The sequence below is a fragment of the Rhododendron vialii genome, chromosome 7a (genome assembly GCF_030253575.1).
Source record: "Rhododendron vialii isolate Sample 1 chromosome 7a, ASM3025357v1".
NCBI classification, from domain to species: domain Eukaryota; kingdom Viridiplantae; phylum Streptophyta; class Magnoliopsida; order Ericales; family Ericaceae; genus Rhododendron; species Rhododendron vialii.
In genome coordinates, this window is record NC_080563.1 from 28,938,948 (window position 1) to 28,956,889 (window position 17,942).

At 37.0% G+C, this 17,942-nt stretch overlaps 1 protein-coding gene and 1 non-coding gene across 3 annotated transcripts in view; both read right to left on the reverse strand.

Moving 5' to 3' along the window:
• The window catches only part of LOC131334380 (CHD3-type chromatin-remodeling factor PICKLE-like), a 50,831-nt gene extending 34,288 nt beyond the window's left edge, over nt 1-16,543 (reverse strand). The window contains exons 1-11 of one of the 2 annotated variants that reach the window (XM_058369357.1): nt 16,528-16,543; nt 16,166-16,323; nt 12,289-12,443; nt 11,884-12,045; nt 7,913-8,163; nt 7,692-7,787; nt 7,062-7,198; nt 6,772-6,984; nt 6,585-6,692; nt 995-1,045; nt 801-900 (exon numbers count right to left, since the gene is read on the reverse strand). In XM_058369357.1, coding sequence (XP_058225340.1) covers nt 801-900; nt 995-1,045; nt 6,585-6,692; nt 6,772-6,984; nt 7,062-7,198; nt 7,692-7,787; nt 7,913-8,163; nt 11,884-12,045; nt 12,289-12,443; nt 16,166-16,315 — 1,423 coding nt within the window. In that variant the 5' untranslated portion in view covers nt 16,316-16,323; nt 16,528-16,543. Of the gene's footprint in view, nt 1-800; nt 901-994; nt 1,046-6,584; nt 6,693-6,771; nt 6,985-7,061; nt 7,199-7,691; nt 7,788-7,912; nt 8,164-11,883; nt 12,046-12,288; nt 12,444-12,544; nt 12,803-16,165; nt 16,324-16,527 lie in introns of those variants that run through there. The other variant, XM_058369358.1, reaches the window with a different exon arrangement.
• On the reverse strand, nt 15,772-15,877 carry LOC131334925 (small nucleolar RNA snoR100). The gene has a single exon (XR_009202328.1). It is a non-coding gene; the product is annotated as a small nucleolar RNA snoR100 (small nucleolar RNA).
• Nucleotides 16,544-17,942: the final 1,399 nt, after the last annotated feature.

Sequence of the window (17,942 nt, forward strand, 5' to 3'; positions counted from 1 at the left end):
TGTTGCCATCTTTATTTGCATGAGACCCGAAACATGGTTTCCTTTTAGGTGGTGGAAAGCAAATAAAAGGAAATGAAACAGAAAAACAGAAAGAGCACGTTCTAGACACGTCTGATGATTTCAATTGCTTCAATAACAAAGCAAGAACATGTGTTTACTATTAGTAACGTATTCCGGCTCAAAGCCCTGAACATTATTATGCTTACAGGCAAAAAAAATCACCTCACTATTATGCACCATGGTACCATGACTTTCCTGTACCTGAAGGGAAACCACCCTGCTAAAGGCCAAAACAAATGTAGACATTTTGACATACTGTGTTGACGTCATCAGCAGATAGATCATTGTACGGCCATATGCCAATATAGGTGTCTGAATAAGGAAATAGTTTGTCAAACCGAATTTTCTTGGAGCTAACCTTAAGATTCACGAGCAAAAAGAGTTGATAAGTATTTGCATCAGTCAACCTAAATTTTTAATCATATTTCACCAGATATTGTTCAACATTAAGCCGCAAAGAAAAAACGAAACTAAAGATTTCTCCTTGCCATCTAAACCTAGTAAAAGCTTTGCAAGACCACTAATAAGTTTAAGGTTGCAACTAATACTGTACTTACCCTTTTTATTGAGTCATCAGACTTACGTATCTTATGAAAATATGTGTTTCTGTTTACAACATATGCAAAGGAAAGAAGTAAAGACATCGCCAAATGAAAGTAAATTCTTAACACGCTAGAAATCATATATCTATTCTTCCACATTTACTTGAAGAGCACAGAAGATGAGTTTAAGATTCATACTTCTAAGCAGATGAGGTGCCAAAATCTTATGAAGCCTTGAGATCTGCTCCTCCTGATTAATATCCTTAAACTCCTCCTGGAATTCCTCTAAACTTCCAAACTGCAGTTTTTCCAATTCCGTTATAAGAGAAAGCAATTCTTTCAATGTAAGTAGTATCTACTTCTACAGCGCTGCAGCCTGCATGGATACAAACCTTGCCAGCATCAAGAAAGTGCATGAGCATGAAAAGTTCATCCAGGTTGTTCTGAAATACATCGACAAACTAGTCATCATCAGTAAAGAAATGTATAGCAGAAAGTTTACAAAAATTGGCTGAAGTACTACAGCTAACAGAAAAGTAATTTATGAAATCACATCAAATAGCCATAAGGCATTAACCACAACGCATACGCTTTGGGGATAGAAATGACCCCAACATTAGGGGAAAGAATTGTAATTTCTTGCTATGAAATGGAACTTAACTTAGAAACTAGGGCGCAAGCCGCTCTAATAAAATAGAGTGAAATAGAGTGTGTAAGATCGAGGAACTAACTCCATGCTATCTCAATTGGTGAACATGTGGGACCATTAAAGAGGGATGGTTGGGTTAGCCATTTGACTACTTACTGTCTTTCAAAAAAGAAAGGAAAAACTATTTGCTCTGACTTATTGAAAGCAATATCAGATTGCCGCATTATGCATCCACTATACCTACAAGAATCTACCTATATATTACCCTTGAAGTACGATTTCGCTCATACAAATAGGATGTTACACAAACAACTCATTCAAAATCATATCAAATAAGGGAGCAACTATATATCAATAAAAGGAAATAGTAAATCCATGAAGAGGAATAAGCGAGCAGAATTAGACTATCTTACATTAAAAATGCAGATTGCACCTTAGAAAATGTTTTCTTCATTTTCTTTTGGGGGTTAAAGCACCTTTACTTGGTTAAACTTCAACAATTTATTGATAAAACCATCCAAAGCATTTAGGTCCATTTAAAGCAGCATAATAGATTCCTACAGATAATCATCCAAAGCTTCCATGAGATAGATTTGGACTTGGCTATGCAAATAGCAGCATAATACATTCCTACAGATAATTACTAATTGAATGATGACTCTCTGTGCCTTCCAGGTTTGATTTGTGGGAATGGTTCCATGGCATGACGTCCCTTGACTTCCTCGAGTTTTTGATGTGTAGGGGGGCTGCTATTTCAGTGGTAAAACTTTATCATAGCAGCCACTTTGTGCATATATTGTTAAATGTTAGGTCTATCTCCAGTCCTCTCCCGCCTATACAGCTATACCACCATGGCCCGGGGATTACAGGGTACTACAGTTGTTGTATGAATAACAAAATAACCGCAATAGGAATTACATCAGTGTATTTATTCTTGTCGTAAAGAAATACAACTACCACTTTTTTTTCATTTACCAGACGTTTCTAATTACTGATACCAAATCCACACAATGTCCTAGCTCAAACAAGTGAATTAGGCAAGCGAAAACATGATGATGAACTGGGTACTCCGATGTGTTAGTGCACTGCTATGGGTTTGGAGACAGCACAAAGAAGCAGAGATATCAAATTCTGCAGGATGATTTAGAACACAATCAGACTCATAAAATTTCAAGAACGAACTCAAAAGATATCCGCGTGAAAATAAAATGGAACTGCAAACATCCAAAGCAGTAGAAATGAGGCGCAAGGTCGAGTTAGGAAAAATATTAACTAAAGCTTGTCGGAAATTTGCCCTGACTACAAAAATCCGGAAATGAATTACTCAATAATGATATCAGCCCACGCTAAGTAATGTGAGCTAGTACAAAACCCCCTCATTGTAACCACTGCAATTTCAGACGAGAAGTCCCATCAACTAAACTGAGTCTTTAACTTTTTAAAAACAAATGTGCATATATCCAAATTTGCCAAAATCAAGGGCAGAGAGAGAGAGAGAGAGAGAGAGAGAATTTTGCATCATTCTAGGGGAGAAAACACTTTGCAACATTTTCCAATCAGTCTCAGACTCTCAGCTGTAAACTGAAGCCCTAAATCTAAGATAACAAAGCATTCGCCCCTGGAAACCTTATGAAAAGTTTGAGCTTATCACAGATCAGAGAAATAGACATGTAAATAGAGAAATAAAAGAAGAAAAACAATGACATACCCTGCGGTCCAGTTTTTATCAAAGAAAGAAGAAATTACTCTGGAGAACGATAATGAATGTGAAATAAAAAGGAGATAGAGGATGAGAAGGAAATGGAGAAAAAGTAGAAAAGTTGAAACAAGTACCCAAAACTGTTCCCTACTACTTGAATAGAGAAAAGAATACAAGTGAAAAATGAAGGATGAGACTAAATGAACAGAAAAACAAGTTAGTGAGAGAGAAGAAAACTCAATGCCCATGTGAATACCTATCCCTAGAAACCTTCATTAACCAGATAGTTACCTAATATGGCGGAATTCTAATAACTGACCCATTAAAACTTCCTAAATTAAGACAATGCAATAGATTTTTACCTACCAAAATCACCAAAATTCTGTGCTCTATTCTCAGCGGTTACAATTTGGGCAGCAATATTATGTCTGACTCAAAATCCACCTGAAGGGAGCACAATTATACTACAATTAAAAACCTGGTGATATGTTTCCAAGTTTTGTGCCCATTAGTCAAAGGGTGCTGGGTGAACCATGATTAGATATCGCTTTAAATGTTTCTACAGTTTTGTACCCATTAGTCAAAGGGTGCTGGTTGAACCATGATTAGATATCGCTTTAAATGTTTCTACAGCCATGAGATCTCAACATTTCTACTTTTGTAGAAATCCATGCTCGGATTAACCTTTCTCCAAAGGGTCAATTCCAATAAACAAAATTACTCTTCACATAGAATCCAATTGATTGTTTAAAAACTCAAGATTTCATGAACCGGTCAACGGCTGAATTTGTTTTATTTTTCCCATTGGCCAACACAACTTCGAACAATAAAGATACACAGGACATATAAAGTAAGATACATTAAAGGTGTATAATATCAGACACATTGAAAGGCAATATGTACTAGCCTACTTCATTATTGACTTTTAAATGGTTACGACTCATCCACGGTAGCAGGTAGACCAAGAAGCGGTTTCTCCATCAATCTCTCTCCCAAAACATGGCATGAAAGTATTAAAGTGGGAGATCGAGTCTACTGATTTTGGCAGGTACTTACCTTATTTTCTTGGTGATAAATATAAAACCTTATTTTCATTCATATTTTTTGTTCAAATTTTCCCTGTGCAGCACATTGATAACCACTCAAACCAATGGGTGGTAAATAAAGCCATCATTCCAGATGTAAAGCACTTTTAGCTGTTTATAGTGCACCTTCCAATTGTGAAAATATGATTAAGATTCGGAGGGATTAGATGAAAGAAGCTTCTTTTTTCACAAAGTCAGGATTCCAGAAATTCCACACTAGAACTAATTGTTTCAATGAAGTTACAGTAGCTATGTGCATCCTTTTGTCATCGGGTAGTTGGTTAGTTTTCCCTTTTTGCATTCTCATTTCCCAGTTAAGGAGTTTTTGTCATCGGGTAGTTGGTAACGTTGGTTAGTTTTCCCTTTTTGCATTCTCATTTCTCAGTTAAGGAGTTTTTGTCATCGGGTAGTTGGTAACGTTGGTTAGTTTTCCCTTTTTGCATTCTCATTTCTCAGTTAAGGAGTTTCTATCTATTGCTTTAGACAAACGTTAAACTGATAACAAACTCACTATTCGATTAGAAAAATCAGCTTATGGGCATTTGATAACTTGACTGAACAAAAATGTGTAGATAAGCTGATTCTAGTATAATAATAATAATGCAATTAAAGGGGCCATTGAGTTCATCCCAAATAAAGCTAGGATGCAATCATTGAATTGATTGAATGCTAAAAACAAAACCGAACTTATATTTTCTGGTCCACTAGCAGTAATTGACGACTTTGCTTATCCACCAATGAAAATGACTTCTTATTATAGGAGGAACAAGGCTTCATAGTGGCTGTTGGTGCTAAGAACACGGTGGAACTTATACTCTCTGGCCCACCACCAGTAATTGACTTCTTTGCTTATTCCAAAAGAGAAAATGACTTCTTATCACGTGATTATGGAATGAGGCGGAGCCATTAAACAATTTTCATATTCCTTTGTAGAGACAAAAAGATAACCCAACAATTGGGGCACTCCTTTTGCTAAAAAAATAAATAGCGGCAGTGATATTCTTGCCTTGTAACAAAAACAAAAAATTCTTATTTCCTAAATGCTGATAAAAAGTGCTTACACAGTCTATGAATAGTAGGAGAAGATAAATATTCTACATCAAGGAGATAAGTCCGTTGATTACCACATCAGCTCTAATAAAACGTTATCTAAGTTGCTACAATGTCCAAGTGTTCTAAAAATTGCTAGGCGCTAGTCGGGTGGAAGATGAGGCCTAGCACGTAGTGGCTGATGGAGCCCTTGGCGGCCGACTAATCGGTGCCTAAGCCGATTTTAATCTAGGTATTGGACCCCTGCTTAGCACCTAGGCACCAACTAGTGGGCCGCCTAGACCGACTTTTAGAACACTGCAATGTCACCTCTTACCAATGCTCATGAGATCCTAAATTCCTCCAAAATGTGACGCTTACCTTCAGTCAACTATAGGTTGATGCTGGTAGGCGAGGGTAGTAGTCCTTTCCCGAACAATAATGATATGCAGTTGATCAATGTTGAAGGTATAAATAATAAAGTTGTCCTCTCTCTAACAACTTAAGCTTTTAGATGAGTTGGTGGTAAACAATCTAATATGGTAGCACGGCAGGCAATAGATCATGTATTCGAACCTCACCGTCTACTTAATGTTTAAATATTTACACGTGTTTAGCACGCTTATGGAGGATAGCCTTGCTAACACGTGAGGGGGCGTGTTGAAGATATAAATAATAAAGTTGCCCTCTCTCTAACAGCTTGAGCTTTCAGATGAGTTGGTGGTTAACAATCTAATAATCACAACTTACGTTACATTTCATTGGGTGTGGGTATCAGGAGGGTATATGTCATTGTCAAATGCAACTAATTTGCAGCTGTTCCGCCAAAAACATAATGGGAGTCCAACCGCACCATGACATATGGCTAAAGTTCATATCTCGTAACTTTTGTTAATTTTCAAGGATAAAATGATGCTAATAAACAGCAATAGAGTATTTCACATGGAAAAAATAATAGAATCATGCATAGAAGTGCCTTGTTAGAACTGGGTTGGACCGTTTCTCATGGGGGAAAAAATTAACGTAAACAAAGAGAATATAAAAAGAAATTTAGGGGAAAGAAGTCCACAGGAAAAAAAAAACAGAAATATTACTGGAAGACAACATCAAAACGGAGAAGGACAACATGGCCAACAGATGAGATTAATAGTTTACAGTGAAGCAATTACATGCTGAGGACAACCTATTAAGACTGAGATGGCTGATAAGAAGAAGTCATGGAGAATGAAGAGAATGAAATTTTTGTATGATACAGGTATAAGCCCAGTATTAGTCCAATTATTTCTCAAATACCAACAATTATGAACTGATATGCAGCAAATCAGTTGATACGGGAAACAACTATTAAGAAGTTCCAATAAGTCACCCTAAGAAATGTCAACAACAATAAGGCACTTCGGCTCGTGGCCTTTAATTTTCTGTCCAAGGGATACGCAAATGACACCAAGAATTATGCATATTACGAGAAGTAACAGATTTTAAAACAACTAAAAAATTACTGCAGGAAGTTATCAACAAACCTGAAGAGGAGTTCCAGTCAAAAGAACACGATGTTTACTAGAATATTGCTTGAAGGAAGAGAACAACTTTGAGTCTTTATTCTTGAGACGATGACCTTCATCAACGATCTACATACAGATGTCAGCATCTTTTAGTGGCAAGAAGCACACTCCAACTGCAACATATTCAATGGGCCAAAGAAGTTACCAAGCATTCCCATTGTATCGGTTTCAATGATGTCGTATCTAAGTTAATCATTTCATATGATGTAAGAAGGACATCAAATTTGATCCTATCTTGCTTGCTTTCACCAAAAATTTGACCAGATTTCTTCTTTTTGATCTTCTTATGGTTTTTGGGAAAATAAAATTCATACTCCCTAATAACCGCACGAGCTTGAGCAGAGCCGACGTACATGACCTGCAGCAAGTAAATTTCATCAGGTAATGCATGCTGACCAATTAGTCACAGAAAGTCAGAGAAGACCATGCACATACAACATTCATTTGCGGTGCCCATGTTGCAAATTCACGTTCCCAATTACGCAATGTTGAGAGTGGTGCTACGACCAAATGTGGAGAAAGATTATCTTCAAACAGCGATGCTAGAAAAGCAATGCTCTGTATTGTTTTCCCTGCATGCAGAGGTCAAATGACATATCATCCTCATCCCAACTACCACACACACACACACACACACACACAAAAATCATGATGATCAAAGGATAGTCTGCATTAGAACAATTATGTGACTTGCCCTGACGCAAGCATATGGCTCTAGAAATCCTCACAAACCCAAGTTCTTATTTGTCAACAAGTTAAGATATATTCTATCTCAAGGAACATCATTTTTTCTCCTTAAGACTGAATTCGAACATTGATTACGAAGACCAGGTTCAAATCATTCCACATTGCACAGAACAAAAGTTCAGAACTCTTGAAGGAATCATAAGAATTAATAACAGAACAATGGCAGTACTACTTATCTTGCTGTAGAAGGTTCAGAGTGATACAACTCTTCTTTCTACAGAAATTATTGTTCACAAAAAAGGTGATGAAAATAGGAAAAAGATAGGAACTCCAGGAAGAAAGAAAACAAAAACAAAGAAAGAACAATAGAGAACGTACCAAGACCCATTTCATCTGCAAGTATCACGTGCGTTTGTTTAGACCAAGAGAAGCGTAAGAAGTTCAACCCTTCCAGCTGATAAGGATGGAGGGAGCCTTCATTTACACCAAAACGCCATTAGGATTTCAGGAGGATCAAAGAAGGAGGAAAGAACTAGAAGGAGAAAAGAACTACATTTGAACCCAATCACAGGATAATACGAATAATAGAAATGATGCACCTCCAGAAAGAAACTCGGGACTGCGATCATAATGTTGAAATTCTTTATGTTTCAGTTTGGATTCTGTGAAAACATCACGATTGTTGCTCTTCTGCTTGCTTGAAGAGAGTTTATGACGCCTAGACTGAATTCTATTAAATCTTTCAATTTCTTGCTGAAACGAAGAAATGTCTGACTCAGATTCCCAATAACATTCATCGTAGGGAAGCTCCTTCCATTTAACAAAATACTTCTTCTCATCCTCATCTTCCCTGCAAAGTTCAGGAATGCAATTAAAGCTCTCATGTCAACATTGTAACAAGTAAGAGACATGATCAGAATGCATCAAGTAAAAGAACAAAGAAACATATTAATGCTGTGTTATCAACTTACCACAAAATCCCAAAACGTTAAAAAGAAAACAAGATATTCAACTCATGCTTGCCAGAACTTCATTTGCTGGCATTTTCCCCACTTTTAGAATGCAGAGTAATGTTGTCCAGAGAAACTACAAGATTATTCGCCTTTTGCTTGGTCAAATTTCCATATGGCATTTTTCTCGTAGTGGAAGGCAGAGTAATTTGGTCATTTAATTCATTGTTCACACAAGCTAAATTACTTCCTACGGTCAGAAGTTCTACTCTGATATGATAACAAATCGTCGTGGACAATTACTGTTAAGATCTGTATAAACCGTAATTATCACAAAATCCTTCATCAAGATGGACAAGAAATAAAATAGACTGCCGATTTCCACCATCAAATACATGGTAACATATTTTCCTTCATCCCATTTAGGCCAAAAAGGTGAGCTTAGCATGTCTCCAAATTTTTCACCTCACATACACCAAGCTGTTAAGTGCAACAAAGTTAATGAGCTTGCCTAAATGTAATGCAAGTAATGTTCCTTTATACCTCACAACTCAGACAGCTAGAATTCAGCCTGCAACTATTGCTTTCAGTGTTGGATGAGGAAATAAGCTCCACATATCTAAGTCCTACATTTGGGCCGGTAGAGGCTTTACTTGAACAAATAAAATAGAACTGTAGACCAGATATGAAAGGATGCATGCTTCTACGCTGTACTACAATGAAACAAGAGTGTAGTAGTTTGACCTAAGAACATTCAACTCTAGCAGTTAGAGACCGCTCAAGTGCAGATAAAAGTCATACCAATTGTAGACATGTTTCCTCTCACAACAGCATCTTCATTCCAACTTACACTATGAACTTCGATGAAAAGCAAAATTTTGAATGAAAGAAAAATGAAAAACAGGAAGAAGAAAAAAGGCAATGGCTCTCTATGTCAAGACATACGTAGACAGGCAACATGCTTACGAAAAAATTATTATCATTAGGCTTGCTTTTGGTGTTAGTCCTATTACCCGTTTCCACATTCGGATTCACTAAAATTCAACCTGCACTTTAAGGTTCAGAAGACAATTTCGCAAATCCACTTGTGCATGTACAAGTTGGAGTTAAATGTTCGTTTGGCATGAACCAGAACAAATTAATACCTTTCCCTTTGCACTACTCATTCATTGTAGTTATATTCCACCACGTAAACTAGCCAATCGTATCCCACCTTATCCTCGTGTATTAACGGTCGTGGGACCAGCATCCCACCACATAAACTACTCAATCAGATGGAACATCTTTGTTTACAAAACATTGTGAGCAAGGTTCTAAATCATTATAAGAATGACTATTAGGGATACGGCCACGTATGGGTATCCGTGATTTCATACACCCATGTATCAGTTGATATTGGACAGTATGGGTCGATTCGGAAGTAAGTATCTGCAGATGTAAGTAAATATTGGTATCATTGATCAATATTCTTGTTATGCCTCGAACAACTCAATATGTAGGGCTTGTTCGTTTTGGGTATCCAAAACCCCCGTGCACAGTCCTCAATAAATTTTATTTCTCTCTCTCTACTCATTACTCTCAAAAACCTCCCTCAAAACCCAAAACGAACAGGAACATAACAACTGACATTTAGAAGCCCAGTTGTGAGATCATCCTATAATTAGGTGGTACACAATAAGTTAATTTTACCCTTTGATCTTTGTGTTTTCTGTTTATTTCATTGATTAGATCCCTCCACATCTTCGTTACATACCCATCGTGGGTCTGCAACATTTGGATTTGCTTTATTACCATCCCTATCTGTTTGATTGATAGGATTGGACATTGGATTACAAATATGTGAGGAATTCCTCATCCAATAGGATTTCATATCCCCTCATCCTTAGTCTGACACTCCGACCAATCAAAGAAGGCTTCCTTTTTCTATTCATTTCATATACCAGAACCTAAGTTTGCATCCCCCCACATCTTCATTACCACATGTTACGGGATGGACGACATTGAAAAAGCGAAACTGTGTGAAGTATGTGAGAGACAGTATCTTCAACAGCAAACAAGGGCATTAAGTGATGGTTAGCATACAAAAGGAAATAATATAGATATAAAAGGAGATGAACAGAGCTAAAAGTTTTTCCCAATAGGGAACGGGAATGAGCAATGAGGGGATAAGAAGTGAAGGATAACTATTTATACCAAGTAGAAAAACAAAACCCATATGAAGAGGCCACTTCGCTGTGGAAGTGTACGAAGATTCTTTACTTGTGTATAACTGAGTGATGTTAGTGAAGATATACGGTAGTTGGTCCTAATAACGGGGCGTTCCAGTTTCTTAAAAAAAGAACTTTTAAAAAAGGAAGGTAATTTCAAGCTCAAAAATCATGTGTTTCCACAAATAATTTTCCTACCAATATGGATCTTGTTTGATAGATCTCATTGAGATCTTCTAAACGGTGCAAAAAAAAATTGAAATATTATTTTTCATTTTCGTTATATTTGAGTTTGAAATTACCTTCTTTTTGAAAAAGAAGGTTTAGAAAGAAAGCTGAACGGGGCCTAACTCAATTCCAACAATAATGCTCACTACAGTTACTAAGTTTGATTTTGTTTCATTTGCGGCAATAAAAAGTGGTGATAATAATGAAACCTCATTAAATGACACAGAAAAAAAGAACTTGTGATGGTTTTAAGGTTTTCATGTTGAGACCAAATAATACTCAAAACAAGTATAGAATAAATTGTGTAATTAGTCATTGTACAACAAAATACACCATATGTGTTTAATTTGGCAAATAAAACTCATTGAATGAGAAAAAGAAAAAGAAACTTGTGATTATTTTCATGGTGAGCCCAAATTAAGCTGATGAGAATTATAGAATAAATTGTGTAATTAGTCATTGCTCGACAAAATACGCTACATATGTATAATTATCTACACAACTACTTAAGCTCATTAACCTAAATAAGACTGGATAAAAAACCAATGAACGCTACTCCAAGAAGTTACAATAAGATTAATCATACTACTACATATTAAGTGATGCTCAGTAGTTCTGTCAAAAAAAGTTCGGCTATTTATGAATACGAGATTATTCAGGAAAATTTTGATAAGGAAAGAGCAGTTAAGTATACGGTTTATTCAACATCTGGGATTACCTTTTTGTGCTGTTTGTTTACATTTTGCAAATGAATAATCAATCCTCACTGCTATAGTTCATGCCAGTTTTCTTTCTTTCCTTTTTGCCCGTAGTTCTATTAAAAATCAGATTCAACTATCTAATATGACATTATTTACACAAAGTTTGTTGAAGAATTTGCAGTTTATTATCCCATTTCGTTGGCATTTTTTTGGACTCCTTTTAAGTATTATTTGTAGACATTGTGTAAAGTGTGAACGAATAGTCAATCCTTGTGGTTAGGGTCCATGTCAATTTTCTCTACAAGTTTCATAGCACATGCCCAACACAAGAAAAATCCCAAACACAAGTAAATACTTCAACTCTTGGTGGAATTGGGTTCAAACAAACAGAAATCCAAAACAAAGCAAGAAATTTTGGTTCAGATGACAGAATTCAACCCCTACTCGTACAACAAAATGAATGTAAATGATGAAATGGTAGGACCTGCAAGCAAGAATCCGATCAACAGTAGTCCATTCAGGTCGAATGGCTACAAACTCATCTTCAGAAATATTGGTTGATGATGTTTGGCGCTGAAAATTGTTGATTTTAGTCCTCAAGCGAGGGTGTGCCTTGTAAGCTTTTAAAAACTCTTTCTCCGGCACCCTAAGAATCCACCAGATGAGGTTATAGCAACAAAACTAATATTAGATTAAAAAAAAAAAAGGGAAGACAGAAACTGATTAGAAGATCGAAATCAAGTACAACATAATGAGACTAAGTTAGAAGCATTACAAATAGTTACAAGGTAGCAAACTTTATCAAAGCCTTGCGACATTAGGAGAGAAGTAGAGTAGCTAATTTAAAGACTGTTAAACGAAGAAACTACTGGTAGAAACATGAAACTACCAAGTGCAGTGAAGATAGGATAATCCTTTCCACTTGACAAGGTATTGCTTCACAAATATTTGCTTCGAGCCCAGCTTAAAGGCATCACTATCATCGGCAACAGTAGGGCGCATTTCACAGTCTAAGATCTTGTCGATATCATTTAGAGGGCTAACCTGCAAGGACGACAGTAAAACATTTCAATTAGCATGGAAGCAATACATTGGCATACGAGTGCAACAAAAACTAGTAATAGTCTTGTACAATGGGACCATACACATTCTGGGCACCACCACTTGCTAGGAAGACGAGCTCTCGGTGGTGGAATCAAACACTTGGGATGATACGCATAAGTACATGTCTCACATCACAAAAGATTTCCCCTTTCACCACATGATCGACATGAATCTTCTTTAGAAAGAAGACGACGCGTAGGAAAACAAGTCATATTAAGTCACATAAGACTGTGTGTCCACTAGAACATATAAAAGAGACAACCATGACATGAAACTGAAGCATTTACTTCCAAAAAAAAATCAAACAGCCCAATTCCTGGTGCTGTACCTACCTATACAAAGATGAAACCTTCTAGAACTTTCCTCTTTATAAGAAGCGTGGATATGGAACAGGACACGGGATGGAGATGACAGGACATGAAGATAGAATAATCATGAAGAATTCACACAGACACTGCCCTAAAGAAATCCTTAAAGATATGGACATGTCTAAGAAATACTACTCATGGTCATGATAGTTTTTATTTATGAGAGCTGATATTGGTACCAACGGTACTGTAGGGAAAATGCACCGATGGCCGCGCGGTGCTCGTCGGATGCCATTGATTCTCATGTAGGCCCATTCGGGTTTTTTTTTTTTAAAATTTGGACGGCTCGGATCGGCCGTACGGTGGCCTGAGACGGCCCGGCACGGCCATCGATGCATTTTCCCTACGGTACCGTCGTACCAATATCATTTCACTTTATTTATTCTCAACTACATGCTTCATCTCTTGTCACATATACGTGGCGCGTAATTCAATTTGAGATAACAACTATATCTTGTATCTCGACTCTGGAAAGAGCACATAGAGTAATACATTACAGTAGTTAATAAATCATTGATGTACCTTTTGTATTCTTCTACGTATTTTAAGTTGCATTTCAATATGAGTGTCATAGCTATTACATATTGACAACTTGTATAAGATAGTGATATGCCTCGTTTCACAATTTCCAAAACCATACGTTACCAAGTGTGTAAGAACTAAGAAGTGTAAATCGCATCTTAATTTTTAGTCATACAGACCTAGTATGCGTCGGATACGCTGCAAAGAGAGTGTCGGTGACTTGTCTGAGTCAAGATTCCTATTTCTTAATCACGGACACGAAAACAAACTATTACCACATGTCCGACATCGTCCGAGAAGTGCCAGTTCCGACATGTGTTGGACACCCCCCGCCCCCCCCCCCCAAAAAAAAAAAAAAAACTATTTTTAGAGAGGCTGGTTTGCCCATCCTTCAAAAAAATTAACCGTATTTTCCTAATTCCCATATCACAAGCCAAGTATAAACTAAATATTCTACTAGTTTCATGTCCCCATCAAGAATATCAGCAGAAGAATGCTACAATCTAATAAAGAAAAAAAATACTACTGCATAGCAATTTTTTACATTCACACGTATGACACAACACAAGGTCTCCAAATAACCTCCCATAGAAAATCATTAAATTAGTGAATTGTCACACTTCATTTTTATAATGTTGGTTCAGAACATAGCATGTTCTAAAGTTATATTCCTAAATAGCCTTCTGAAAAATAAATCAATGAAAACAATTTTAGAATGAGCAACGATATGTGCACATTCTGTTTTATACATCATCAATTTTAGAATACGGGTCCTACAAAATATTTACATTTGTGTAAGATACGTATAGAGATGCACAAGGTTTGACCTCTAAACACACTGAATCAAACAAGACGTATCATAGCATAACATATCATAGAATCTTTGTAAACATAAGATGCGAATAGATACGTATGTATGCATATTGTACGATATTCTTAAACAGAACATACATTAGGAGATACGTATCGGTTTTACCTCTAAACTTATCGAATCGTACAATACGTATCTCAAATCATAAGATTTTGACAACACTAGAAACAAATGTACAAAGTACCACAACCTACTAGCTTAACCAATATCTCCTGTCACCGAAATAGACATGTATGAGTACACCCAAAGTTAGCTTATGCTTCCAGAGAATGTGTCATGGATCATATTTTTCCTATAAGTGGCCATTCTGTTACTCTATCAACGTTGAAACTAAATATTTTCCATGGTTTTTTCATTTAGCGTGTTTACTTACACTTGAGTAGCTACTAAACGTTCATTACTTCCAGACTTTATTTCCAGCATTGACTCTAAATCATCTTGATACCTGGTTTTAAACTACTGCAAATTTCTTATCAACATAAATTTATGAATTAATCAAAATACAAACTTCCCCCAATGAATATTTAGTTGTAATTTACACTTTCCAGTTTAACGTAGCATGACTCTACTGCTGCACTGCATGAACCCGGGAATCAGAAATTAAAGTTTTCCAGTCAAAAAAACAATAAAAGGATGCCACCCACACAATAAAAAAACACACGAAACCTGTGTAAATGGCAGAGATAGCAAGAATGCTGAATTGAGGTAAGAAATAAGGAGTTCATAACCAGTCCATAATACCTCAAAATATCAAATTTATCCAGTTAGAACAGCTCAATTTAGCTTTTGAAATAGGTTTTGATATAGAGTTTAGGAGCGTTATCACAGATTCACAATATTTCGTATCACAGCAGGTGGTCCATAGTTCGCCCCCCGCTTTGTTGCTCAACCGGGCACAAAATATCAAGAATTCCACAGATTTGAAATAGCCATTTAATACAAAAAGTTTTGAATAAAGAATTTTTTTATCCTATCTTCTACACGAAAAATGACATGCCTCAGTTGGAGGGTACCCAACTTGGTAAGTAGAGCATCATTCATAGAACTCATCTCTAAGCAACCTTTATTGGGCTAGTAACCAAAAGATAGGGATAAAGAAGAAAAGGTCTGGTTTTTCACTGTGACACCTATCATAGCTTTATTGTTGCCCCATCCCAGTCTGACCCCTTTTCTCAACTTGAAGTCGTAATGTCCGAGAAGCTAGGTGCGTTGTATAGTAAGTGATTCATTAGTAGGTCCAGCCATAGATAGAACCCATCTTCCACTCTAATTTAACAAGCCACCTATAGGTAAAACTATTACCAATTCCTTCAAGCTGAACTGGAAATGCCTCCTTTTGAACTCGACATCCATCGAAACATCACAACACAACAACAACAACCAGAACCCATGTAGTCCCCAATCATTTGGGGTATGGGCGGGGAGGATTGGAAACAGACCTAACCTTTGGTATTATGCACAAAGCAGCTGCTCTCAAAACACCACTGAAACAATGGCCCCCTATATCTGTTTTGCTGCGGAAGCATGCCCCCAAATCAAAGCCGAATGGCATCAAAGAGGGCAGGCCTAGAGACCCAATTATTTATGTGCACATTACCATGCTTCCTTCATTAATAGTCCAGAGCATCGGTATGCACAACCCGACATCCATCGAAACATCTCACTCAAAAAACCCTAAAACTCTTAAACACTAAACCCACCCCCAAAAAAAGCCCGAAACCAAAATTTTCGGCACAGCTACACATTACTATGAATTAAGGAAAGCAAAACAACACATTAATCAGTTCCCAACGCAATTGTTCATACAACCGTAATGGTTAAGTTGGCAATACCAAAGAAAACAAACCAAAAAAAAAAAAAAGAAAACCATAAAGAGAGAGAGAGAGAGAGCAATGACGAACCCCATCATCTCTGACTATCTTTTCGATCTTGTGTCGAGAAGACCCATGTTCTGGGTCGAGAAACTCCTCGTCTGAATCCTCTGCGACGTCTGCGTTGTAAATGGGTCCTCGGTCTGATCTAACACGGAGTCGCTCGACCAAACTCGTCATTTTTTTCCCTGAAACAACAGAGATACGATATATGTATGTATAGGACCGAAAGAGCGCAAAGGTGCGAGCGAGACAGAACTGAAATCGCTGAAGGAGTGAGTGAACGAAGGGAATTGAACCCCAAGTGAACAATGAAAACAAGTTCAATGGCGAGAGAAAGCGCAAATAAATTTGGAGAGAGAGGGAGGGGGGGTAGTGAGAGAATTTGTAACTGAAAGGCTCGCCGGGTAGCGGCAGCTTCTGATTTTGCCACTAGGCCCACTATTTTAATGAAGAAAGTGATACTCCGTATCCAACTTTGCGACGGGGTGTATATGATTTGCATTGGTTCGATTCCTACGTGATTAGTAATTGGACTCTTCTAAACGGTTTTCAAAAATTAAGAACCAAAACTAGAGAAAAAATTGTAAAAATATGTGTGAACCGTGAAATATGACCAGAATCAAATTGCGAGACCAGGTCGATTCTATTCAATTAGCATTCAAATACTTTTTTCAAACACTTTAAAGCTACAAATAACTCATCAAATTATTGAAGAATTTTTACAATATTCGAAAAAAATGGGTTATTGGGTGTTTAAAACAAAAATTGGGTTATTGGTTGCTTAAAAAGTTTTTTTCGGAAACATCCCTAAAAGTATACACCATTTGTTTACTTCATCCTCAAACTATCAAAAATGTTTACTTAGTCCTCCAACTATTGAAACCAAGTCTACGTTGTCCTCCTCTCTGACTTTTATTAACTTTTAAACAAAAAGCACCCATGTGAGCAGCACATTCCACACCTTAAAGGGTAGAAATGTCATTCCACTTCAATCCACCAATCTAGCGCCAAACTGAAATGGGTTCCCTCCATTTTGGGTCTATATACATAGGGAAAATAACGGCCAATGGCGTGTTTTGATAATTAATATCCGCCGAGGACATGCTGAGAACATTTGTTAATGCTGAAAATGTCCTTGGCGGGTATTAATTATCAAAACACATCATGATCCGTCATTTTCCCATATACATACTTACAATCGAGAAAAAACAGAGTACAATGCCAAGAGTACACCACCAGCCTCCATCCCTTGACCGCTCTCCCTTCCTGTGACTTCTCTCCCTTCTTGTGACCTCCCTCCATATCCACCCATGCATTCCTCATATCCTCTTCCTCTTCAAACACTCTAAATGAGTATCATATTGATCATTTTATGGTTGACAAGAGTATAACTGCTAGAAATCTAAAGTATCTACCATGAAGTTGTGTCCATGTTTGAAGTGCTGAAACAGAAGTTATGACGGTGTCTTAAGTCGTGTTAGTGTCCTAAATTTGTGTCTTAAAATGCAATGAAATGATTTCACCACTGCCTTGTGCATTTGTTTGTGCAATGAAATGATTTCACCACTCCAAAATTGGTAACAAAGCTGCATCTAAACTGGCATGGTGTAGGAAAGTGCATCAATCAAAGTGCAGCAATCATTGCAAATCAAAGTTGAAACTGAAAGTGCAGAGCACAAAACTTAAATTGAAAGAGCATATTAAATGCCAAATACAGATTCAGCAGCTATCAAATACAAATTCAGCATTTATCAAACTAAAGTAGGTTCAATTAGTTCAGATTCAAATGTCATTAGCTACAAAA